Below are 26,922 nucleotides of genomic sequence, written 5' to 3' on the forward strand. Positions count from 1 at the left end.
TATTATGCAAATCTGTGTCCTCTTTTGTTCTTGTTTTTGGGTGATGCATTTCCTCTTTTTTTAGCAATGGGTTGATGGCCACCCTCGTCTTTGGCTGTTCTTCATTCCAAGACAAAGATCACCCAGCTAGGCTTTCCTCAAAGACAATCTGCTGAGTCTGATTTGTAGCTCTCTCTGTGAACCTCCCTGTCTAGCCTGCCCTGTGTGACTGGGCTATCTCCTGGTTCCTGCTGTTCCTAGCTGCCAAATTATCCCCTGGGGTCAGAGGAAGCTGTTTTGATTTGTTATGTATTTGCCTAATGGCTTGCTTCAAATTCTAAAGACCATTGCATAATGGATCCAGAAAAAAAGAGCATGCATTTATTGTGATGCTAACAGGCTGTGTGTCCGTGCAAACACGTGTGTGCAAAAAAGTGCTGAGCATTTGAAGCTTGCTGTTCCTGCATGTATCAAAATCTTGTCTTATAACTACTCAGGCAGAAACTATAACTTAAGCCTGCTCTAGTTTACAGGGGAATGATCCAGCTGTTTGCCAGTTTCACAACTAGAGATTCATAAAGGAGGCATAAGAGCACCTTTGCCCTCCCATAGGCCCTGCACTAAGGATCCAGTTCTGAGATGTTTAAGGGTAGGGACCCTGAGGCTTCCATTTTGTAAGCATTGTGTTTCCCCTTCCTGACTTCAAAGGGAACTGCTCAAACAAGGAGTTTAACTTTGCTACCATGTAATTAGTAGTCCATGAGCTTGCACTGCTCCAGTTTGAGACACTGTGCCTTTGATCAGTGCATGAGCTAAAATTCAGCTTGCAACCTTTTTCCTGTTAATTATTTTATGTGAGATTAAAAAATTATAATAATATTGTGCTATAGCTCACCCCCCCACACATGTTTTAGTTTATTAATTAGAGTGCTATTGCCTCCATAGCATATGGAGGGTATACGGTTCAGCACTGTGGCAGATCCGAGGGTCGGGGAGGTGGGGTGGCTGTGGCCTATAGGAGTTCTCTCTCGCTCATCAGGCACCCTGTCCAGGTGACGACTGGCCTGGAATGTCTCCACCTTGTGCTGGGTCAAAGAGACAGACTGGGAATCTTGTTGGTGTACCGACCACCCTGCTGCCCAACAGCTTCCCTAACTGAGCTGTCAGAGGTAGTCTCGGAGGTACTGTTGAGGTCCCCCAGACTATTAGTACTGGGAGACTTCAACATCCATGCCGAGGCTGCTTTATCTGGGGCAGCTCAGGACTTCATGGCCTCCATGGCAACCATGGGGCTGTCTCAATTTGCCACTGGCCCTACACATGTGTCAGGGCACACTCTTGATTTGATCTTTGCCACTGGACATGGAGATGGTGATCTGGAGGTGGGGAGTTTTTTATCGACCCCATTGTCATGGACAGATCACCGCTTGTTGAAGTTTAGGCTTACAGCCACCCTTTCCATCCGCAAGGGTGGAGGACCCATTAAGTTGGTCCGACCTCGGAGACTAATGGATCCTTTGGGTTTCCAAAGGGCTCTGGGGGATTTTCCGGCTGATAAGACAGATGCTCCTGTCGAAGCCCTGGTCGAACTGTGGAATACGGAAATGACCCGGGCCGTGGACACGATCGCTCCTGCGTGCCCTATCCCATGCAGAGCTCATGCAGCCCCGTGGTATACCCCGGAGCTGAGAGCAATGAAGCAAGAGAGGAGAAGGCTTGAGTGCAGATGGAGGCGTACTCCCGACGGATGCAATTACGCCTTGGTGAGTGCCTCCACCAAACTCTATACAGAAGCGGTGAGGGCAGCGAAAAAGCGACATTTCGCTGCCACTATTAAATCAGCTCTCAACCGCCCAGCGGAGCTCTTTAAAATTGTCCGAGGGCTTTTACATTCTAGCTCTCAGGATATTATAGTACCTTCTGAATCCCACTGTAACGAGTTCGCTGGGCACTTCCAAGATAAAATCTCTTGCATCCGCCGGGACTTAGACTCCAGTATTATAGCAGTTGAATCTAATGAGGTATCCGGAACACTGTCTTGTCCTCATTTATTGGATGAGTTTCAGTTGGTACAGCTTGAGGACGTTGACAAGGTGCTTGGACTGGTGCGTGCAACCACCTCTGTACTGGATCCTTGCCCCTCTTGGCTAGTGAAAGCTGGCAGGGATGGAACAGCCGGCTGGGCCAGGGAAGTGATAAATGCCTCTTTGAGAGACGGAGTGGTCCCTAGTTGCTTAAAAGAGGCAGTAGTGAGACCACTCCTGAAGAAACCTTCCCTGGACCCAGATAATTTGAACTATAGACCGGTAGCGAATGTTCCATTCCTGGGCAAGGTCTTAGAACGGGTGGTTGCCAGCCAGCTCCAGGTGCTCTTGGATGACACTGATTATCTAGATCCGTTTCAATCCGGTTTTAGGCCCGGTTTTGACACTGAAACAGCCTTGGTCGCCCTGTATGATGACCTATGTCGGGAGAGGGACAGAGGGAGTGTTACTCTGTTGATTCTCCTTGATCTCTCAGCTGCTTTTGATACCATCGACCATGGTATCCTTCTGGAGAGGCTCACAGAGTTGGGAGTTGGAGGTACTGCTTGGCGGTGGCTCCGCTCCTACTTGGTGGATCGTCTCCAGAGGGTAGGGCTTGGGGAGCATGCATCGATACCCTGGACTCTCTATTGTGGAGTCCCGCAGGGATTGGTCTTGTCCCCTATGCTTTTTAACATCTACATGAAGCCGCTGGGTGCGGTCATCAGGAGTTTTGGAGTGCGTTGTCACCAGTATGCTGATGACACGCAACTCTATTTCTCCTTTTCATCTTCTTCAGGTGAGGCTGTTGATGTGCTGAACCACTGCCTGGCCGCGATAATGGACTGGATGAGAGCTAATAAACTGAGGCTCAATCCTGACAAGACCGAGACACTGTTGGTGAGTGCCTTCTCTGACCAGATGGTGGATGTTCAACCTGTTCTAGATGGGGTTACACTCCCCCTGAAGGAACAGGTTCGTAGCTTGGGGGTTCTTTTCGATCCATTCCTGTCTCTCGAGGCGCAGGTGGCCTCGGTGGCACGGAATGCGTTCTACCACCTTCAGTTGGTAGCCCAGCTACGTCCCTATCTGGAAAGCGACGACCTCGCCTCAGTTGTGCACGCTCTGGTAACCTCTAGACTGGATTACTGCAATGCGCTCTATGTAGGGCTGCCTTTGAAGACAGTCCGGAAACTTCAGTTAGTGCAAAACGCTGTAGCCAGACTGCTGACGAAGACCAGGCGGTCCGCGCATATTACACCTGTTCTGGTGCGTTTGCACTGGCTGCCTATTTGTTTCCGGGCTAGATTCAAAGTGCTAGTTTTGACTTATAAAGCCTTACATGGTGCGGGACCACAGTACCTGGCAGAACGCCTCTCCCGATACGAACCTACCCGCTCACTACGTTCAACATCTAAGGCCCTCCTCCGAGTTCCGAATCACAGAGAGGCTCGGAGGGTCGTAACAAGATCTAGGGCCTTTTCAGTGGCTGCCCCCGAATTATGGAACAGTCTCCCCAATGAGGTCTTCCTGGCGCCTACACTTCTATCTTTTCGGCGCCAGGTGAAAACCTTTTTATTCTCCCAGGCATTTTAATCTACCTTTTAAGCTTTTAATGTATATGAGGTTATTTATTGTTTATATTTATGTTCTATTGTTCTTGTGATGTTATTGTATTTTATCCTATGCTGTACACCGCCCTGAGAGCCTTCGGGCTGTGGGCGGTATATAAATTGAACAAAATAAATAAATAAATATAAAATAAAGAAAACTATGTAAAAAATCAAGTAGTTTTCAATTTCTTGAATGGGAGGCACTGAGGTTCAACCCACGCTAGAAATTATGCACACTATCTAACTTGGAAGCTGCTTCCCACAGGATGCTTTCTCCTGAATCATTGATGAGGGAGAGAACTGTACTCTGCAGAAGCTTTATAATTCCTGTTTATTATGTCCCATGTGCTAGGACTAGAGGTGCAAACAGATTCCAAATCAACACTCTGGGCCAAATTTGAATCCTGCACAAGCAAAAATCACAGTGGGGCACTATGTTAGGTTGCAATCCTAAGGTGGAGGAAGTGGGAGGAATCTGAATGTGGTTCATTCACCTTATCCAGCACTCTGCTACATTTGAGCCGATAGGACAGAATTGAGAGTAAAACAATCTTGCATTCCACCATTTATTTTTTTACTAGCCACTAACTGACTGTTATCAACTTAGCTGCTATATTTGTGAATAGGCCAGAAAGGCAAGAAGACTTCTTCTTTTTCTCTACCTGGCCAGGGGTGAGGGGGTGAGCTAAGGCTGCATTTGCATTTAGGCTGAGGCTATAATTTTAACCCCACTTATTTGGGAGTAAACCCCATTGAATTCAATGGGACTAACTAATGAGTAAACGTGGTTAGGATTGCAGCCTGAATCAGGCAGGAAAAAAGGAGACAGAGAATTGAGTTGCTGTCTGTAAGGATCTGATGGTGCTACTGATTGCCCTTAGAAATCTGATGAGGAGCAGTGAACTTGGGACATCTGTTGGAGCTGTAACTCCACCTATGCTTAACCTGTATGTATGTATACATGTATTAGCATTTCGTAATACATGATGACCCTCATTCAGAAGGAAACAGAACGTGGATACACACTGCACTCCCGGAGTTCTCATGGCTTGGAGAACTGGGGCACACATGACAGTATTACACTACAGTTGTTGTACAGACTGTGACTTTTGCATTCCAAAGGACTTTTGGTCCCACTGTTTGCATTGTACTCGTGCACCCATTGTACTCATGTATATTCATGTGCCAACTGAGGTCAACACTTCATGCACACAGTGAAGTGGACTCTTGTCCAAGAATGCTTATGTTACCAAAAACAAACAAACAAAAGACACCGACAGATTTAGTGGATCTTCACAGGGGAAGTGAGTAAACTAACTGCTGTGGAGTTTACAGGAGATATAAAATAGGTACAGTCAAAGAGAAAGAAAAATCTGAACACTGCAACTGAGGAATTTCTTTCAGCATGTTTTCCAGTGCCTTGTACAACTCTCTGTTTAGCACTACAAAAATAAGAGGAAGGAAAATTGTGTGGTGTGGTGGTTAGAGTGTTGGACTGGGACCTGGGAGACCAGGGTTCAAATCCCCACTTATGAAGCTCACCGGGTGACCTTGGGACGGCCAGCCACTGTCTCTCAGCCTAACCTACTTCACAGGGTTGTTGTGAGGATAAAAGTGGGGGAAACCATGTTTGTACTTCACCTTGAGCTCCTCAGAGGATATACAGGCAAGGCCCCGCTTATACGGCAGGTTCCATTCCAGACTGTCGCCGAAATGCGGAAGCTGCCGAAAAGCGGAACCCATTGAAAATAATGGTGCACGTTGTGCGAAAATGACAGAAAAATGGCACACGACGAAAAAAATCACCATAAAAGCAGAACAAGCGCCTTAAAGCGGGGACTTTCTGGAATTTAAAGCCGCCGCATTAGCACAATGCCGAAAGGCAAAACGCCGTAAAGCGGGGCCTGCCTGCATATACAACAACAGCTATATATATATATATATATATAAATATAAATCTGGTTGCTATTGTACTGAATACACACAGAAACAAAGGAGGACATATCCACTGTGCCCCTTTTTGTTGTATAGAATAATGCATTAGTTATTCACAAACAAACACACAATACAAAAATTATAATAATCTCAATTCATACAACTGCTATAATAATCCAGAGGTTTTCCCAGTGGCATTCTGAAAACTGAATTCATGTCTATGTTATGTTTTGGGAGGTAGGACAGGATATAAATGTAATATATGATAGTGATAATAAATAAATAAGTAAATAAATAAATGCCATTTCTTTTGGAAAATATCTCTTTTTCAGATTCAGGTCTCTCCCTTTTTCTTTTCTCTGCAATCTTCCCCATTTCCTATTAGCCGTTTTTTCAAATATTCAACACCTTGACTCTTTCCAAAGTCTGACTATGCATATTTTGGCAGCTAGTATTAGATATAAAATAAAGGGGTGGGTTTTTTATGAACAGCCCTCAAAAACAATATTTCTGAAGAGTATGGTAGTAAATAGCTCCTCGTGGTATGAATAACTTACCCACTTGACTTCACCCAAGTGTTTCATCTTTGGGCAAGATATGAATGTAAGTTTCTTTTCTACCATACCTTGCTAACAAATACATTAACATGTTCAGCTGATTTTCCCTCCAAATTTTCATGGATTATGGTATCATCTGAAAATTACTTTATAATAGGTCTTTTTCATAGTTATACATCTACAAAAGATATGCCTAATTCATTTTTTATCTGATATTTTTCCTGTACCTTTAATAGTGCAGTTGTACAAGTGAAAATGTCATCAGGTGCAGCTTCTTACACAAGACAGAGGTGTACCAAATTATGCATGAAGAAAGTGGATAGAAAAATGTCTCCTTCTCTCATAATACTAGAACTTGGGGTCATCCAATTAAGCTGGATATTGAATGATCCATAAAAGAAAAAGGAAGTACTTATTCACACTACAATGCATAGTTAAACTATGAAATTCACCCTTACAAGGAGTAGTGATGAGTGCTATGTTCTCCTCCACTGACAGAGGCAGTCTGCCCCTGACTACCAGTTGCAGGGAATCACAAGTGGGGAGAGGACTCTTGCACCCAGGAGCTACTGCTTGCAGGCTACACATAGACATTTGATCCAGCAGAACTTTTCTTATATTCGTAGGAGAGAGCCATGTTGCCTACACTGAAATCCCCTGTTCTACACAACTATTAAAGATTAGGGTTGCCAGGTTCAGGGCCTGAGATTGATCCTGTATTTTTAGCAGAAGAGAAAGTCAGCCAAGTGCAGGTGTTCTTGCAACACTGTAATGGGAAAAACCAAAAGGTGGAATTCTCCCTTTCCCCTGCACAACTTTTAAAGATACAGAAGACCTCTTGGTTGCCAGGCCCAGCCTCCAAGAGGTCTGTATCTTTAAAAGTTGTGCAGGGGGGAGGGAGAATTCCACCTTGTGGTTTTTCCCATTACAGAGTTGCAAGAACACCTGCACTTGGCTGACCTTCTCTTCTCTTAAAGATACAGGATCAGTCTCAGGCCCTGAACCTGGCAACCCTATTAAAGATACAGGAGCCCCATCCTGGCCTATATTTGCCCACCTGTTATCCACATTACAAGGCTCATGGTCTCAGCTTCTTATGTTCTTCTCAGCATTCTGGATGGAAAGATACTAGAATGAAGACACTGAAATAATATTATTGTATGCATCCCTCTGAAGACTGGCCACTGAGACCACATGCCCATTTCCTTTCTTAGGAAGCTGCCTTATACCATGTCAATCTATTAGTTCTTGTAGCTCAGTACTGTCTACTCTGACTGGTGGTAGTTCTCCAGTGTCTCAGGTAGAGGTCTCTCCCAATACGGGCTACCTGATCTTTTTACCTAGAGAGATGAGAAATTGAAGCAGAAACCTTCAGCATGCAAAACAGATGTTGTACAACTGAGGCACAATCCCTCCACTTACCGTCAGCAAAATGATCAATCTTGTGGATAAAACATGATGATTCCAACATTCTAGAGCTTTGCCTTTCCTACTCCCCTAAATCCCAGGGCAACTTTACACAGCCACTTTGCTTATAAGGAGAAAGTGCTGGAGGCCTCTGGGGATTTTGCAATAACAGGCAGAGTATTGCAAATGAGAAAGAAGATGATAAATAGCCACAATAATACATTGCAGAAAGCACATCCTAAAGAACTTTCAACTCGTGGAGTAAAAAGATATTCAAACGCCCCTGGCAAGTTCTTGAGGGGGGTGGATTTGAGGTGGTGCAACTCACAGCACTCTCCCAGAGCTCCTCCCAGTTGCCCCTGTGTGCCTTTCTTCCCCTCCCAAAAGCTCCCAGATGGCATAGCATCACTCTGATGGGCAAAGTCACATAGTGGCTTTGAGGAACAATAATCAATAGCTTTCAGTCATTAAGAAATGCTCTGATAGAGGACACTGGCCTTTTGCCCTAAACCCTGAATTTCTCTCCCTTTCCCCATATCAGCTGAAGTACCCCCCCCATTTCACACAAATGGGGTTGTAGAAGAGGGGGGGTGATTTCAGCTTGGCCCTAGGCTGGGCAACACTAGCCGTAAAACAGCACCCATTCTCCCAAGCAGCTGCAGATCTATACTATTCCCTTAGGCTGCTTCCTGCCAGCATGCTCCACAGACTTCATTGCTGTTGGTTTTTAAATGGGTGAATATAAGATCTTAAGATCCCTATGGGAAGCTGGCAAGCAGGTCCTGAGAGCAACAGCACTCTCCCAGTCTCCAGCTGCAATTCCCAGCAACTGGTATTCAGAGGCATATCAAATAGGGGGCCCAGGTCCAGGCTATTTGTCAGACCGTATCTCTCTGTATGAGCCTGCCCGGGCCCTGAGATCTTCAGGAGAGGCCCTTCTCTCAGTCCCAACCAGAGCTTGGAAAAGTTACTTTTTTGAACTAGAACTCCCATCAGCCTCAGCCAGCATGGCCACTGGATTGGGCTGATGGGAGTTGTAGTTCAAAAAAGTAACTTTTCCAAGCTCTGGTCCCAACACCCTCGCAAGTGCGATTGGTGGGGACGCGAGATAGGGCCTTCTCAGTGGCTGCTCCTAGGTTCTGGAACTCCCTTCCTAGGGAGGCACGAATGGCCCCCTCCTTGCCATCCTTCCGTCGGCAAGTAAAGACGTTTTTATTCCGACAGGCTTTTGGGATAGAAGGTGTTTAGGATTGGGCTTTACAAGGCTTGTTTTATTGTTGTATATTATTATTTGTATTATTTTAAATTGTTTTTAGATTTTTAAGTGCCTTTTAAGGTTTTAAGGTTGTGCGTTGTTTAATTGTATTTTAATTGTATGTTTTTCTATGTTTTTAACTACATGTAGTTTTATTTGTAAGCCGCCCTGAGTTCCAGTTTGGAAAAAGGGCATTCATTCATACTGCCCTGGGCTCCTACTGGAAGGGTGGGATATAAATCAAATCATAAATAAATAAATACTGCCTCTGACAGTGGAGGTAGCACACAGTCATCATGGCTAGTAGCCACTGATTTCATAAACTACCTCTCTCTTTTCCTTCAATCCAATTCCCAGTCTGGCTTCCATCTTCTGCACAGGCCGTGACATTCACACAAAAAAGGGTAGCTTAAAAGCACACCAATGATTAGATCTTACCAAGACCTAAAAGAAAGAGTAGTGCTCAAATCATGGGAGGGGAGCTGGGGGCAGAGGGAAACCTCACCTACTGTTTTTAGAAGACATTTGGCTAAATTAGGGCAAGTCAGGAGGTGGTGTCTAGGGACATCATCAAGAGACCCTCTATATTTTACCAGCAGGAAAGTGGCACTCACTTTGCACAATCAAACGACATGGTTGTCTTTTGTTGGCCTCCTAACAAAATGGCACCCAGTTGTACAGTCTAGTTGTAGGCTCACTCTTCATTATAACTGAATTTTTAAACAATCAATTTCACTGCAATCCTAGACACATTTACTTGTTGACAAGTTCCACTGTGTTCAGTGGGGCTTATTCCCTAATACGTGTGTGTGTAGGATTTTATCCTTTATTAGATAAATGCTTCCCCTAACACCAAGGGACCTTCACATTTCCCCCCTTAAAGCTGTAGATATTGCTAACTGCTGAATTTATAAACGAAGTGGCATCAGACAAGGTTTTTCTTTTAAAAGTTTTGTTTCAGTGTTAGGGCCTGGATAGTTTATTTAGTGTGTATATGTTTAAATTAGGATGCAGAACCTACAGATGTTGTTGGACTCCAACTCCCATTATCCCCAGCTGCAGCCACTAATGGTCAGGGTTGGTGGGCATTATAGTCCAACAACATCTGGAGGGCCACAGTTCCCCCCACCCTTGGTTTAAATAAATTCACATGCAAAGGAGCTCCAGCCTTCCCACACACTCCGCCCTCAGATGGCAAAAACTCTGCCCCCCAGATCCTTTTGAAATGAATAGCTTGTAGCACCCTGCCGGTGTGGTAACCTGGAAGGAATCTTGGTCTAAGTATTGCATAGACATATATTTTGCTTTGGAGAATTCCACCCCCTTCCTTAACAGGGACTAGAGCAGAAAAGGAGCCTATGCAGACTAACCGTTTCATCAGCCATGGACATTAGGGCCTCCATACGAAGACTGCTTTCAATTGTTTAATATGACATCTGTTACCACAGAGTAAAGCTATTTGCACCCAGTGGTTTTCACCTCTCCACCCCAGACCGTTTCTCTTTCAGGGGCCATTTGGAGAGGTATGGGGGGGAATGCCCCATCTGTACAATGAACAATTTTATGCACACAAAAGGCTCACCACATGGAGCACTTGAGGACTCCTGTAAAGTGCACATCAGCCGTAAGTGACAGATAATTAATTTGAAATAGTTCAAATGATTGCACGTCACAGAACACTGCTGTATAATGTATAGCTCAGAATTCATTTCAATCTGCTATAAAGCGCAAAGAAGCACTGAGTTTTAAGAGTCCATAACTTCTTATTCACCTTGCTCCCCATATTATCATTGTCATCGTAGTCTATTCAAGACTTAGAGATTATATTCTGCGTCATGATAAAAGGCATCTAATATAGAGAAACACCCATACCAATCCAGTATACTATATCCACCAGCCCTTCTCTGGCATCTCATTTCAACTTCCCCATTAATGCAAATGTTTAGAATAGACCAGTGGTTCCCAACCTGGGGGCCATGATCCCCGGGGGCCCACAAAGTAATCCAGAGGGGCTGCGAACAGTAAAGAAGTGAATTATATATTAATTTTTTTAAAAAAACTCTACACTCCCTGGGCAACAGCTCTGTAGGGTTTCACACAAGAATCTCTCCCAATGCTATGTGGAGATGCCTGCAATTGAAATTGGGATCGTAGACATGCAAAGCAGGTGCTCTGCCAGTCAGCTACAGCTTCTTCTCAAACACAAAACAATCAAGTGATGTTACGTACACACACACACACACACACACACGCACACGTGTTGAACTAGCAATATTACTCACCCAGGTTTCAAAATTAGAAACCTTGTATTTATGGTCAGATAGGTTCAAAGTTTAGATTAAGTGAATAAAAACAATCCAGGTTTTAAAATATTTTCTTTAGGGTTTCAAAGTTTAGATTAAGTGAATAAAAACAATCCAGGTTTTAAAATATTTTCTTTAGGGGATCCTGCCCTATATTAGAAGTGAGAGACTTTGAATTAAATTCTGTTTCATCCCTCAGCAAAATGTTATCTCAGTTTCAATTCTGTATCAATAAAATGCTAACTACTGGGTAGAGTTGTTTTCAGGATTCCATCAGTGACATTAGCACCCTTAAAGAGGATGTAAGCTAGTGGCTAGAGAATTACAGAATGCAAACCTATGCTGATCAACTCAGAGATAATTCCCATTGAATTCAATGGGACTTACTCCCTGGTAAGTCTTTATGGGATTGCAGCTTTAGACTTGGTTTTGCCTGAGCAAAAGTCTTCTGTATCCCAAGGATTGTTCCCATACATTTGATCTTTTTTCCTACATGGAGATAATCTCCATTGATTTCTTTTTTATCAAAGTGTGTGTACAGAGCATCTGAAGTACAACACAATGGTGTTTTCTCCCTGAACTGGACAGCAGGTGCACAAAGCACTTATCCCAATCTGTGGTTCTCCCAATGGGGTGGGGGTGGGTATACTTGCAGGTCGTTATCAAGCATTTTCATCTTTGGGGCATTTTTAATCATAATAATTAGCATTTATATAGCACTTGATTATTCAAAGCACTTTGCATGAGACCATCTCAGTAATCCTGACAACAACCCTTTAAGATAGGTCAAGTCATATTAGCATCCCCATCTGGCAGATGGGAGTTGGGTGCTGAGAGGCAGGAGTTTGCCTAAGGCCACCTTGTGAGTTGATACAAATGAGGTGACATTTGAATGGGGAGCTCTACATTATTGCAGGATAAAGGCATTTCCCTATATATGAGATTATTAGCTCTGTGCAGCCAAAGGAAAATCACTTATTAAGCAGCTTTTTCATCATGTGGTTTTGGACAAGTCACTAACGCTCTCAACGTCTGCTCCCCATCAACAATAGGAGTAATTGTGACCCATTTTTTAAGAATAGGCTGCATTAAAGAACACAAAACAGATTACGAACGGTAGGTAGCCTGTACATGATCAGTAGGGATAAAGCCTTAGAGCAGGGTAGCTGTGGTGGTTGCCCTCCAGATGTTGCTGGGCTACAACTCCCATCATCCCTGAACATTGACCACGCTGGCTGGAATTGATGAATAGTCCAAGGACATCTGGAGAGCACTACCTTGGCTACCCCTGCCTTAGAGAAACTGGTCAGTACAGGCACACAAACACAGCAGCACTACAAGTACACATTTCAAGTTAGTGTCCTGCACAGACGGTGCCACCATCTACAGTTGTGTTTATCAGCACCGCCTCATGGCCAAGACAGATCACTGTGCCCTGGAGATGTCCACTCTCAGAAGAAACTCAAGGCAGGACTTCCAGAGGAGAGCCCAGGGACCACTTCTTGTTCTCCTCCCTATCAACAGACTGTCCCTACTTGCAGCTTTGTAGGGTCGGAGAGAATGAGACTGATAGACTCTGTTTGCCCCCCTAACATCGCGGGAGGGGAGAGGAGATAACACGCTGGCGTTAAAGAAAGCCGAGACATCTGAACAGCTGTCGGGGCAAAGCCGGGTGGGGTGGGAGGTGGGGAGAGGTTGATGATTGCTCGAGACAATCTGCCAGTGCCAAAAAGCCAGGTTGTTTTGATCCTGTTTTTGTTATGTCTGTTCGGCGATTTGAGTCTCTGGCTGCATGTATGTTGAAGAGGGGAGGGGGGAAGAGAGAGAGAGAGAGAGAGAGAGAGAGATTGTCCCGGTCCTACCCTGAGAGAACCAGCAGCCTTGGTTTTGGAGACCTTACGCCGTTAAGGAGCAGGTGACGGGGAAGGGAGGAGAGAGAGAGAGACGACCAGCGGGCTTAAAAACTTGCGCAGGAGGAAATCACGACAGATTGTTTTTTCTCCTGGGAAAGCCGGCAGACGGTCCAGAGGCTCCGAGTGAAGCTGACCGAGCACACCTCCTCAGCCCTTCCCCGTCCCTCTCCAAAGTGGGACCACCGGAGTGGCCCCGTCTTCTCTCAGCATTCCCCCTCCCAAATCCCGCGTGGGCGGCCGCCCAGCATCACCTCTCCTAAAGGATGCTGCAGCAAACATTCCCTGCAGGTTGGTACCCAAAGTGGTAGCAGTGGATGAAGGAGAAAGGACCTACCTGCTTCGGCGACGGTGCTGCCTCCTGTTCCTCCCTCGGCAGGACAAAGAGCCCCCCGCCCCTCCTCTCCTCCCCAGTTCTCGCACTTCGAGCCGTGGCTCTCTCGCAGCTTTACATCCCCCGCCCTGGCTGATGACAGCGCCGGAGAGAAGGGGAGCCGCGCGCAAAGGGATGGAGTGCTATATAAGCGGCGCGGGGAGCCGCCACCCAGCGGCGCCCGCTCGCTCCAAGCGCCTCCGCTCTCAGCCTTCGACGCGCTTCCCACTGCGGCGACCAAAAAGTGAGCCACGGCGCCCTCTGCAGGCGCAAAGGAGAAACCGACGCGGTGGAAGCCACTTCCTCTCGCCCCTCGAACGCGGAGGCGGTGCGTGAACCTGACGATCCCTTGGTTTGCTTGCTCCAGGCCCAGCCAGTGAGATTGGACTCCGGCGGCATCAGAAAGTGAGAAAATAACGGCCGCCGTGTCAGCCCCCAGAGACAGACAGATGGGCTCCACAAGGTGGCTTACCAGCAACTGTCTGTTGGATGCTGTGTTAGTTGCTATAGTAGCAAAGCCTTGGAGTTCTCCACACACGCGTGCCCCACGCTTTCTGGATGGCAAGAGAGGTGGGCACCTCGAAAGTGGACCATGCTGTTGCTACCAAACCCACAATTTATTGAACAGTTTATTTAATAATAGTAAATTGGACAAGTGCTCCCCTGAGATCAATGGAACTTTCTTCCAAGAAATGTTTTTAAGATCAGGGAAATGGGTTATCAAATTGTTCTGTGAGTCATGGTAGATCTTCAAGCCGGTGGATCTGATCATAGAACATATGGGGCACTGCCCCACCAACCTCAATCTGCGCTCTGCCAGCCCCCACCTACCTACCTACCTACTTCAGTGGTAGTGATGATCAGTGATGATCTCGCCTCGGTTGTTCACGCTCTGGTAACTTCTAGACTGGATTACTGTAACGCGCTCTACGTAGGGCTGCCCTTGAAGACTGTTCGGAAACTTCAGCTAGTGCAAAATGCGGCAGCCAGGCTGTTGATGAGGACCAATCGGTCTGCGCATATAACACCTGTCCTGGCTCGCTTGCACTGGCTACCTATTTGTTTCCGAGCTAGATTCAAGATGCTGGTGTTGACCTATAAAGCCTTACACGGTGTGGGACTGCAATACCTTGTGGAACGCCTCTCCCGCTATGAACCTACCCGTTCACTTTGTTCAGTATCTAAGGCCCTCCTCCGGGTACCAACTCACCAGGATGCCCGGAGGACTGTTACTAGATCTAGGGCCTTTTCTGTGGTGGCCCCCGAATTATGGAACAGCTTACCGGAGGAAATACGCCTGGCGCCTATGGTTCTTTCTTTTAGGCGCCAGGTTAAGACCTGGCTATACTCCCAGGCATTTTAATGTTTAATGCTTTATGTTTATGTTTTTAGTTTAATGTGTTCCTTTGTTACTGATTTTATTCTATATTGTATTTTAATCTCGTTTTGTACACCGCCCAGAGAGCTATTAGCTATGGGCGGTCTAGAAATGAAAATAAATAAATAAATAAATACTTACTTGTATTCAGTCCAGAGGGTGGCACTGACTGTCAGCTTCCTTCTCTGTTGCCCTTGTCAAACTTAGCAGGGAAGGTAAAGCTAACAATTAGTTGGCTCTGCTGCGATTGGCTCTGGCTTCAACTACTGTTGGCCTCTCTGCCTTCTGCCCTGCCAGTTTCTCATTTTTCCAGTCTTAAAATTTAGTTCTCCATATTTCTGCAGCAATTTGCTATTTTTTAAAAAAAAAAAAAATCCTCATGAAAATTCTCCAGCAGGTTAGTGTGAATTTCTCCCAATAAACACTTTTTTGTAGGCAGTGTTGACTCATGTATTTATTTATTTATTTTATTTCATTTTTAAACCGCCCATAGCGAATAGCTCTCTGGGCGGTGTACAAAAGATTAAAAGTACAGAAATACAAAATATCACAATAAATAAACTGAAACAAAGAGATTTAAAATTGTAACATTAAACGCTTTAAAATGCCTGGGAGCATAGCCAGGTCTTAACCTGGCGCCGAAAAGATAGAAGCGTCGGCGCCAGGCGTATTTCTTCGGGGAGGCTATTCCACAATTCGGGGGCCACTACAGAAAAGGCCCTAGATCGAGTAACTGTCCTCCGGGCTTCCCGATGGGTTGGTACCCGGAGGAGGGCCTTAGACGCTGAGCGAAGTGACCGGGTCGGTTCATAGCGGGAGAGGCGTTCCACAAGATACTGCGATCCCACGCCGTGTAAGGCTTTATAGGTCAAAACCAGCACCTTGAATCTGGCTCGGAAGCAAATAGGTAGCCAGTGCAAACGGGCCAGAACAGGTGTTATATGCGCTGACCGGCTGGTCCTCGTCAGCAGTCTGGCTGCTGCGTTTTGCACTAGCTGAAGCTTCCGAACTGTCTTCAAGGGCAGCCCTACGTAGAGCGCATTACAGTAATCCAACCTAGAAGTTACCAGAGCATGAACAACTGAGGCGAGGTCATCCCTGTCCAGATAGGGGCGTAGCTGGGCTACCAACCGAAGGTGGTAGAATGCATTCCTTGCCACCGTGGCCACTTGCGCCTCCAGAGACAAGGAAGGATCGAAAAGAACCCCAAGACTACCAACCTGTTCCTTCAAGGGGAGTGTAACCCCATCTAGAACAGGGTAAGCATCCACCATCTGGGCAGGGAAGGCATTCACCAACAGTGTCTCAGTCTTGTCTGGATTGAGTCTCAGTTTATTAGCTCTCATCCAGTCCATTATCGCGGTCAGGCAGTGATTCAGCACATCCACAGACTCACCTGTAGAAGATGAAAAGGAGAAATAGAGCTGCGTGTCATCAGCGTACTGGTGGCAACGCACTCCAAAACTCCTGATGATGGCACCCAGAGGCTGCATGTAGATGTTAAAAAGCATGGGGGACAAAACCGACCCCTGAGGGACTCCACAATGGAGAGTCCAAGGAGTTGAGCAATGTTCCCCAAGTACTACCTTCTGGTGACGATCCGCCAAGTAGGAGCGGAACCACTGCCAAGCAGTGCCTCCAACTCCCAACTCCGCGAGTCTCCCCAGAAGGATACCATGGTCGATGGTATCAAACGCCGCTGAGAGATCAAGGAGAATCAACAGAGTCACACTCCCTCTGTCCCTCTCCCGACAAAGGTCATCATACAGGGCGACCAAGGCTGTTTCAGTGCCAAAACCAGGCCTAAAACCGGATTGAAACGGATCCAGATAATCGGTCTCATCCAAGAGCACCTGGAGCTTACCGGCAACCACCCGCTCCAGAACCTTGCCCAAAAAGGGGACATTCGCCACCGGTCTATAGTTGTTCAGGTCATCTGGGTCTAAGGAAGGTTTCTTTAAGAGAGGTCTTACTACTGCCTCCTTGAGGCTACTAGGGACTACTCCCTCACTCAAGGAGGCATTTATCACTTCCTTGGCCCAGCCGGTGGTAGTAGTCCTGCTAGCCTTCACTAGCCAAGATGGACAAGGATCTAGAGCAGACGTGGTCGCCCGCACCAATCCAAGTACCTTGTCCACTTCCTCAAGCTGCACCAACTGAAACTCATCCAATAATGAAAGACAAGACCGTGTACACATATTTGCAAGCAATTTTTGTCATATGATGCATTTTGGTATGTTATTTTCATCCATGTATTAGTTTTATGCATACTTTCCCCTAATATACAAATTATTTTAAACACTGTGTGGTTGCATCACAAAATTCAAATAAGTGCAAATTTCAAAGGCTGTGTTTCAGTTCTCATATTTTTTCGGAAAGTGCAACTTTGATAGATTCAACTTGAAATGCAAACTGAATTGAATTTGTTCCCCATCCCTATCTAGGGCTGTGTGGCACTCCTTGGCCCAGTTTATTTCAGCCATTGCCCTAATGTTCATGTGGGCAGCCAAGAAGGAAAAAAAAGGAGAGGATAGCAGAAAGAGAAGGGGGGAAAGGGCAGAAAGAGAGCAAGTGGTGACAGAAGGAGAAAAGGGGATGGCCCTACCTACTTTTGTCTTTTGGTTCCAGCCATTATTGGCAGTGGCTCCACCTACTACCAGCATGCAGTCTCCTCTCACCCCCAACAGTAGTAGTGTAGTCGTCCAGGGTCTCAGGGGGTCTTAGACCCCTTACTTTTTTGGGAGCAGGGTCCCTATGTCTACAGCATCCTATGAGCATGAAAGGGGAGTGTGTTAGCCACTGAGAAGAGTCTTTTAACGTGCTTCATGGTCCTTTCCTGCTGATTGGAGCCAATCAGAATGGAAGAAGGTGAGTCAGCCACTGAGAAGACTCTTTTCAGTAGCTAACACTGTCCTCTTTCATGCTGATTGGCTCCTAGGGACATCTGTTGTTGTGAGAGAAGGCATTAACAAGGATTTCATTCTCAACCCAGCAGCAAAAAAAGAGGCGGGGCTGTGACTATCATGAAGGGACCCTGCACTTCTGAATTTTGAGAATCAAGTAACTGAGATGAATGGGCAGTATGCAACTAAATAATTACACCATGCAGGGCCATCCCCAGATCCTTGCACTAATGGAATGTTCACCTTAGCACTATGTTGCATATAACTCAATGTCATCAGGAGCAATAAAATGTAACATTTCTATGTGTATAAGTATGGGGGGGTTGTACAATAATCAGTGGGCAATGTTTGCTATTTTAATGTATTGCAGAGCTAAAGTTGAAAAAAGTAAAATTTATGCAACACTTCATAAATATGTCTATTATGTTGTTGTTGTTGTTGTTGTTTATTTCTACCCTGCCTTTTGGCCAAAAGGCCCTCAAGGCGGCTTACAAAAAATAAACACAAATATAATAATACATCAATAAAAACAATGACATCCCCCAATACTTTTCTTATGACAGCCTTCATTATCTAGCACATATGTTATTGCAAGATGTGTATTAAGGCCAAGAGGGACTACATAATTAAATAGCCCAGAGACTTTCAAAAGATTGCCTTGATTTTTATTTGTTTGTTTGTTTGAGGAATAGAATAACATTGCAGGACTTGATTTGTGTGTGACCTTCGGGTAAAAATGCCCTTAGAAGCAAAACCCATGGAGTCTGAACTGTTGTGGGTTTATAGAAGTCCTTTAATTGACAAGGAGAAAAATTGTGGTCATACATTCAGGGATGGTTCCAGATTTGGGCAGTGGGGGACTTTGGGCTAGATGCTCTCATCGGGGGCCTTTCCTGCTTGGCCTCCTCTTCCTAGCCACTGTTGCTATTGCCGGTGTGCTTGACTCTCCCTCTGGGCCCAGTTGGAAGCTGAAAGGAAGCAAGAGAAACAGCACAAAGTGTGTGGAGGTTATTGTTCTTTCTTCTCACTCCTCTTGCTGCTTTCTCACTTGGAAAGGGCAGGTGAATGGCAAGGAGGGAGGGAGGAGCTGGTCTAAGAGGCTCTGAGGATTGGTTGTGGGCCCTTATTGGAATGTGGATCTCGGCACATACCTGACAATGCTGACCCCTTGCCAGTCCTGTACAGGAAGAGTCCTTGGGCAGTGCCTTTTGGGACTGTATCCCATAAATAGGATGTGAAAGTGGCTTTCGGTTTTTTATAGTATAGAAAGAATGAAGCTAAATATCACACTGTGCCACGTTGACATCACAGCAGAGCATTCTTGGGACCTTTCTGAAAACAAATCATGTTTACTCACAGGCCAGCTTAGGGCTTTATTTCCAAGTATGCTCTAAACTGCAGCCTTTGGGATGTTTAGCCAGGAAAAAAAAACAGGTCAGGGAAAGGCCTGTGTCTGGTACCGAAAGAGAATGCGCTCCATCAATATTGCCCAAAGCTACTAGAACAGGAGTTCAGATTCCTTGGGCATCTTGTTCCTGAAGGAATTAAATCATCAGAAGTACACACAAGCTGAATGGACGTTTTCCCACACACGCCTATCTGAACCTTAAAATCCTCTTTGGAGTCCCTGTTCTGAATGCACCGCCACGTGAAATGAGGTGGCTGGCTACCAAGGAGAGGGCCTTTTTGATAGTAGCACCTTGGCTATGGATGAGTCTACCCATAAGAGGCTTTCCTGGTGCCTTCCTTATGGCTTTTCAGCTCCAGGTCTTTCCAGTCCTTTTTATGCACCAAGGCCTTTTGAACAGCATGTTTTAAATCCAAACTGTAAACTGTTTTATGCTGCTACTATGCAAGGAAGGTTTTGCCTGCTTTTATTGTTTATTGCTAGTTTTTAATTACTTGTGTACATTGTATTTTTAATATTTTGTTGTAAGCCACCCAGGGAATGGTTATTGATAGGCAGTTATATAAATCTAAATAATAATAATTTTGTTTGTGGTATGGCTGCCCCTCTATTGCAGGTATTATGTCTAGTCATCTAATGATTAGATTTGGGGCAAGGAATCTCGTTATTGCTAGGGGAATTGTACACTCAAGAATTTATAACTTAGAGCAAAGCACAGAGAAATGAAAAAAAACCAAATGGTTTTGCTTTTGTATATCACTGAATCTGAATAGCAAAAACAGTTTTTGAATAGCAAACCCATAGGCAAGATTTTCTACAGTAAGAAAGAAGCATTTGAGAATTTTTATGCAGCCCCCACCCCCTTTGTGGCATGGAGTTCCTTTGGCAGCACAAACGTCTGGTTTTCATGCATCATTGAAATAGGCTGGCCTCTTCAGTTTTCAGCCTACTAAGGTGATACCCCATCACTTTAGCAGTGGTAGATACACAGTTGGGCACTTAAATAAATTTTAAACTGCTTTTGTAATCCAGCAGAAATGGAGTATAAGAATATAAGAAGAGCCTACTGGGTCAGGCCAGTGGCCCATATAGTCCAGCATCCTGATCTCAGAGTGGCCAAGCAGATGCATATGGGAAGCCTGCAAGCAGGAGTTGGACACAAGAGCACTCTCTCCACTTGTGCTCTTCCAGCAACTGGCATCCAGAGGCATACTTCCTCCCACAGTGGAGATAGAATATAGCAATTGAGGCTAGTACCATTGGACATCTATAGCACAAAATGCTGTAAACATACTCCATTCAGGGCAGCGTGCAATAAATTCTACAAGTTATTTATTTATTAAAGCTTATGTCTTCCTCTTCTAAAAAGGAGGAGAGGAGGAGGGAACCATGAGGCTCACAATGAAAGAAATAAAGCAGTGCAAATAACAAAACAATTAAGTAGTACTCAGAGAACTGTTGAGAAAAAACTGGATCCTTTCATTTGTATAAATCAGGGAAATGTCTCTTGCTTTGCATAATTTATTTTGCAATTTAAAAATTCTGTAGCATACTTTATGCAAATGTTGCAAGGAGTGATCTATGCAGGGCACTGAGAGCTGCCTTCCCCCAATTCTCTGGAAATCTTATTTAGCCAGCCCTCTGGTTTCAAAGATTTCAGTGGCTTTGCTTACACACTTCCAAGTATGTCTATAGCTGCGAGGGCTAGAAACCTGCTTTAAGAAGTGAAATCTGAGATTCTCAGGAAGCTGAATTGTACACCTGATATGACAGGTTTTCTTCAGAAATCGCATGGAATCACAGCATGCAGACTCTCATTAACTGAACTCTCATTAAACGCAGGAAGTCTGTCCCAATACCTAAACATGTAAATGTACTGCCTTCAAGTCAATTCCGACTTATGGCGACCCTATGAATAGGGTTTTCACGGTAAATGGTATTCAGTGGTGGTTATACCATTGCCTTCCTCTGAGGCTGAGAGGCAGTGACTGGCCCAAGGTCACCCAGTGAACTTCATGGCTGTGTGGGGATTCGAACCCTATTCTCCCAGGTCGTAGTCCAACACCTTACCCACAATTGTGACCCTCTATAGTTTTGTTTGTTGGCTTTGCCTATTTAAGAATCATGCTTTGATTTACTAGCCACAGAAATAATTTCCTAAGGATTTATCATGAGAGGACCATTATCCATTGATTGGCTTTGCCCATTTAAGAATCATGCTTTGATTTACTGGCCACAGAAATAATTTCTTAAGCATTTATTATGGAAGGACTGTTATCCATTGATGCCAGGTTTGTTAGGAATAGTCTCACTTCTGCTAAATCACCCTGAAGTCCTGAAATTGGCAGAGGCAACCATATGAATGGAAAGAAACAGGCCCAGTCCTGGCTCTCAACATTCATCCTAGCAGAGCTTGCAGATATGTTCCATCCAGCTGGGGTATTGCTAGGTAACAAAAGCATCTGTTTAAGCCATCCTGCATACCAGTCATTAATCTTTAGCTAGTGGCAGGAGCACCAGTCACCCCTAAAAGCATTACTGGATCTTTAATGACGGGGCTGTACTGGGAAAGCAATTGTTCAGTCTCCTTGGCACAAACGATCCTGATCAGAATTCCTTACCTAGCCAAATCGTCATAAAGAGAGACTCTTTATTCTCGAACTGATCCAAAATACCTCCAAGCCCACAAAACCTGAAATTTCTGAAAGGCAACCCTGTACAGTATTGCCTTTTTGAGGGTTGTCTCTCTAGCACTTTAGCAGCCAATTACCATCTACAGCATTAATGCTTTTGATCACCTAGTTCAGCTTTGCACTCCAGAGGGCAATTAGTGCTCTCATCACACCTAATCAAACGCTATGTAAATGCAGAAAATAAGGCTTTGTTCCCCTGTTTTGTAATGCTGTGTTTGTGTGCGCGTGTACAACATCAGCCTCCAAAATAATTGCCAGAGCAAATTCAGATGGAGGCTGCTTCTTTTGGAAAACTCAGTTCAAAATACTCACTGAGGAAAATCACGTGCTAGTTTAGAGTGGGCAGCACTGTTGTGCGACTGAAGACTGGCAGAAAAGAAGATAAATTGCATTCCTTCCTCTCGGCAAATCTGCTATAGGGAAATTATAAAGTCGGTGGAGACAAAGCCCTCAGAAAGCCTTCGGTGACTGAATGGCTTGAACACAGAGAAGGAAAGGCATTGTGAAATATAATTCCCAAGCAGAATGTGCTTCCTTTTAATCCTGATCTAAGATGCTGGTGTTTTCCAGATGAGCTGAATAAAATAAACCTAAGGACGAGGAAAGTCACAAAATTTCAGACAAGACTGAGAGCCAGTGGATAGCATGTTAGACTGAGGCCTGGATTCAAATCCTGGCTCAGCATGAAGTCTGGAACATGGGAGGCTACGTTATACTGAGTCAAACCATTGATCTATCTAGCTCAGTATTTTCTACACTGACCGGATGCGGTTTTCTAGGGCTTCAGATGCAGATACCAGGGATTGTATCTGGGACTTGTTTGTTTTGGGGGCTACTGGTGCCAGCTGTGGGTCACAATCCAGCAATTGAAGACCAATTGTTGCAGGTAGAACAGAAAGCAGGTAGAACAGAAAACAGCGTAATCCTAACCCTGTCTGTTTAGATGTAAATCCAGTTGAATTACTTGCTCCAGGGTAAGGATGGTGGCCTAAGTCTATTTCTGGCTCCAAATGAAGAATTACCTGCTGCTTTTTTTCTTATCTTACATATGATAAGCGAATAGCCTAGCATAAGGAGAAGGGGAAATAATAGAGCCAGAACAAATTTGCGCGGCATGCAGTGTGAATCCAGGATCTTTTGGGAGTCTCTTGCTATAGAACATGAGCTTCGCCTACCAGGCAGATTGCTATTCTAAGTGCAGCTATAAGAAATGTCCCATATGATTAAGGGATTGTAGCTGACAAACCTATTAAATCATACGATTTTATTAAACAGAGCAGGATGATTGGCCTGGTTGTTTTGGAACTAGTGCTGCTGGATATGAGAGGGACAGCAAACAGTTTTGTTTTTAAAAGTGATTGCAGATGATGATGATGATGATGATGATGATTTTCATGCGTTCAGCATCCTCTTTGATCCAAAGCCATGTAACTTGTTTGCCTGATTGTACCGGTGTCTGAATAAAGACAGCGAACAAGGCAATGTCTCTCTTCCAACATTGCTGATTGAGTGAAGATGCTCTTTCCATTGGGATCTGGGAATTCTAATCTTCATACATTGCTGCTACAGCAACATGAATGGTTTCGTACAAATGTCAGCTCATTCACGAGATTGGCATTTGGTTATACTTGCTAATTTTGCAGGAGCCTAAATAGAACTATTCATGTGAATAATTAAATAATTACTACATGCTACGAGTAAGGGATGCAGCAGTAGGCGCCATCATCAACCAAGATGAAATGCTAACACTTTTACTCCTGGTACAAAGAAAAAAGTGGATACTGTTCTGGGTGAATGCGTGGGACTCCATATTGTTGTTTCTTTTAATCATTCAGTTCTGAATGCAGGAGTTCATTGAAGTGGAGAACTCAGGCTGTCTTGCAAATGGAAACTTAATGGCCCGATCCTAAGACTTGCTGAGCCGGCAAGTCAGTGCTTACAATGGAGGGACGGGTGTATACCAACTACAGCACCAGCACAATGTCATGAAACATAGTGTTATGTTACACCAGCATCACACAGATGTCTTGTTAGGATTGCCAGCAGTTAATAGTGACCTGCCCTGTCACTAAGAGCTGCATCAGAGACTCTGCCGCAGGTGCTGTTGTTTGTGGAAATGAGGCAGGTGGGGATCAGAGACAGGGCCTTTTAAGTGATGGCACCTTGGTTTTGGAATGTACTTTTCCTAGGGACATTCAGCTGGCACTGAATTTGTTGTTCTTTCAATGCCCAGTAAAAATAGTTTTGGGCTGGATCATTTTAATCATGTTGCTTCTTTTTTCTTTCTTCCTTTTAAAATATTTTTTATTGTATTGCTTTGTTGGTTGCTTTGGAACCTTTGTCAGAGTAGAGAGACAATTACTGTTGTGCCAGAGACACATCTCGCCTTATAAAACCTTTCCAGTCAAGTCAGTTCCTTTGTCTGAGCACTTGGTGAACTGGAGAGTCATCCAGACCATGCTACAAATCTATGTTTTCCTTATTGGAATTGTCCACTGGTAGTCCAAACCTGATTGCTTTGCATTTTCTTCGTCCTCAAATCAAACTGCTTCCTCACCCATGCTTGTAGGCATGCTCTTTTTTGTTTACAAGCTCCCCCTCTTTCTCATTGTGTTGCTGATTAGCTCAGATTAGAAGGAAGAGGGGTGAGGGAGCCAGTGGGAACCCAACAGAAGCAGGAGGCATGGAAGAAGGTTGAACTGTGAGTCAAAGCAACCAGCCTTCCTCCTCAGCAACTGTTTGTAATCACTGTTTCTCTCCTTTTTGGTGTATGGTTGGTATTGAAAACTCTGAATCAAGGGAGGGAAAAGTGTGGGAAGGCAGTGCTTGGAGGAGAACATCATATGGAAAAGGGTGAATTAATGGAGGCACAGGGGCTTGTTGTTATGTGCCTTCAAGTCAATTTCTACTTATGGCAACCCTATGAATCAGTGACCTCCAATAGCATCTGTTAGAAACCACCCTGTTCAGATCTTGTAAGTTCAGGTCTGTGGCTTCCTTTATGGAATCAATCCATCTCTTGTTTGGTCTTCCTCTTTTTCTGCTCCCTTCTGTTTTTCCCAGCATTAATGTGATTTCTAGTTAATCATGTCTTCTCATTATGTGTCCAAAGTATGATAACCTTAGTTTCATCATTTTAGCTTCTAATGATATTCTGGTTTAATTTGTTCTAACACCCAATTATTTGTCTTTTTCGCAGTCCAGGGTATCCACAAAGCTCTCCTCCACCACCACATTTCAAATGAGTTGATTTTTCTCTTATCTGCTTTTTTCACTATCCAACTTTCCCATTCATACATAGAGATCGGGAATACCATGGTCTGAATTATCCTGACTTTAGCGTTCAGTGATACATCTTTGCATTTGAGGATCTTTTCTAGTTGTCTCATAGCTGTCCTCCCCAGTCCTAGCCTTCTTCTAATTTCTTGACTATTGTCACCATTTTGGTTAATGACTGTGCCGAGGTATTGATCATTCTTGACAACTTCAGTGTCAACTTTAAAGTTACATAAATCATCAGTTGTCATTACTTTAGTCTTCTTGACGTTCAGCTGTAGTCCTGCTTTTGTGCTTTCGTCTTTAACTTTCATGAGCATTCATTTCAAATCATTATTGGTTTCTGCTGATATTATGGTATTGTCTGCATATCTTAAATTATTGATATTTCTCCCTCCAATATGACAGATTATACGGATGTATGGATGACCCCTGATATAGCCATGCAGAGTCTCTCCTGTTCATCTGTAACTGTATTTCCTGCCTCTTGCCCTTGATCATCACTAATCTGACACAGTCTGACTAATCTCACTTAAATCCTTCCACAATGTGTTGCAAAGGTAGACTCCAGGCCTGATATAGTAGTAATTTTATTTTGGTCAAAGACCAGCAAACATAAAATAGAAAACATCAGAAATGCAGTATACAGAAAGAAGAAGCAAAATAAAAACTGCAGCAGTCATAATAATATATACACACTTCAGGATAAAAAATAATAAAACATTAAAACAATCCCATTACCATCTCTCTCTGACAAGCAATAGCAGCCGCACAGAAACTAGCCACCTTGGTAGTGACCTGTGGATTCTGTTCGGCCAGCAGATAATGTAAATAAAATGCATCTGAGTCCCTGGGAATTTTTTTGTAGGATCAGAGTGATAAAAATATATCGAAGGTCTTGATAGAAAGAGCAATACAATAGTACCTGTCCTACTGTTTATATATATGATGGTCAGATTTACCAGATAGTTTGCTGGTACAAATGTCCTCCCACTATCCCTAAAATCAGGGTATGTTGAAGCAAAACTTAAGTGATTTTGTAAATTCAGTGTCCCTAATTCACTGGGAAATGGCCGCTTTAGCCTTGGTATAACCTAAAGCTAAAATAGCATTAGTCAAAAAGCCCAGATTTTGTTGCCTCTCGTTCACTGATACGCACCATACATTTAAAGCACATTTATAGCACTTTTAACAGTTAGCTTTCCCCAAAAGAATCCTGGGAAGTGTAGCTTACCCTTCACAGAGCTACAATTCCCAGCTCTCTTAAACTACCGTTCCCAGAATTTATGGGGGGGGAGCCATATGCTTTAAATGTGCTTTAAAGTATGGTGTGAATGTTGGTGCAAGAAACTGGTTGCACTTCTTTCTGCATCCTGGCCAATAAATTTAGGATCAAGGTATAAGGCTAGCTGTGAATATTAAACTGAATGTGGATGATTCAAGAAACAGAGCTTTATTTTTTTTTTAAAAAACTTCCTTCTACACTGGTTAGCCAATGGGTAAAATCAACAATGATGATGGTACTAAAATACGCATTGAGATTTCTCTTTAGAATCTGCATGAGATATTATCAGCGGAGGACCTTCTCTACCACCGTTAGCAAAACTGCCAATGCTAGAGCAGATTTCTTAATTTAATCTTGCTGTCGTCTCAATTTAAACAGGACATGGATGGGGAACCACATTAAAATTAATGTAATCTGGCTAACAAAGAGCAATCCCCATGTTCAGAGTTGGGTTGCACTTGCCAATGGAAGAAGAATGCTTAGCAATTTCGAAGAAACTGTGGTTAATAAAGTTCATGCATAGTTTGGTTTTTTTTAGAGTCTTGCAACTTAGAAGAGCAGTGTTTTTCAGTAAGTAATGGATCTGGAATAATGATTTCCCTCAGAAAATCTGCAAATCAAAT

At 44.2% G+C, this 26,922-nt stretch overlaps 2 protein-coding genes across 2 annotated transcripts in view; one reads left to right on the forward strand and one right to left on the reverse strand.

Moving 5' to 3' along the window:
* Positions 1-13,578, reverse strand: part of MTUS2 (microtubule associated scaffold protein 2) — a 451,766-nt gene extending 438,188 nt beyond the window's left edge. The window contains exon 1 of the mRNA XM_061628491.1: positions 13,321-13,578. The gene's annotated coding sequence lies outside the window, so the exon portion shown is untranslated. The remainder of the gene's footprint in view (positions 1-13,320) is intronic.
* The window catches only part of LOC133386115 (uncharacterized), a 39,192-nt gene extending 25,500 nt beyond the window's left edge, over positions 1-13,692 (forward strand). The window contains 1 exon segment of the mRNA XM_061629725.1: positions 13,161-13,692. Within this exon segment, the coding sequence (XP_061485709.1) occupies positions 13,161-13,692 (532 nt within the window).
* The last annotated feature ends 13,230 nt before the right edge of the window (positions 13,693-26,922 follow it).

This window comes from Rhineura floridana, chromosome 5 (assembly GCF_030035675.1).
Source record: "Rhineura floridana isolate rRhiFlo1 chromosome 5, rRhiFlo1.hap2, whole genome shotgun sequence".
In the NCBI taxonomy this organism is placed as follows: Eukaryota; Metazoa; Chordata; class Lepidosauria; order Squamata; family Rhineuridae; genus Rhineura; species Rhineura floridana.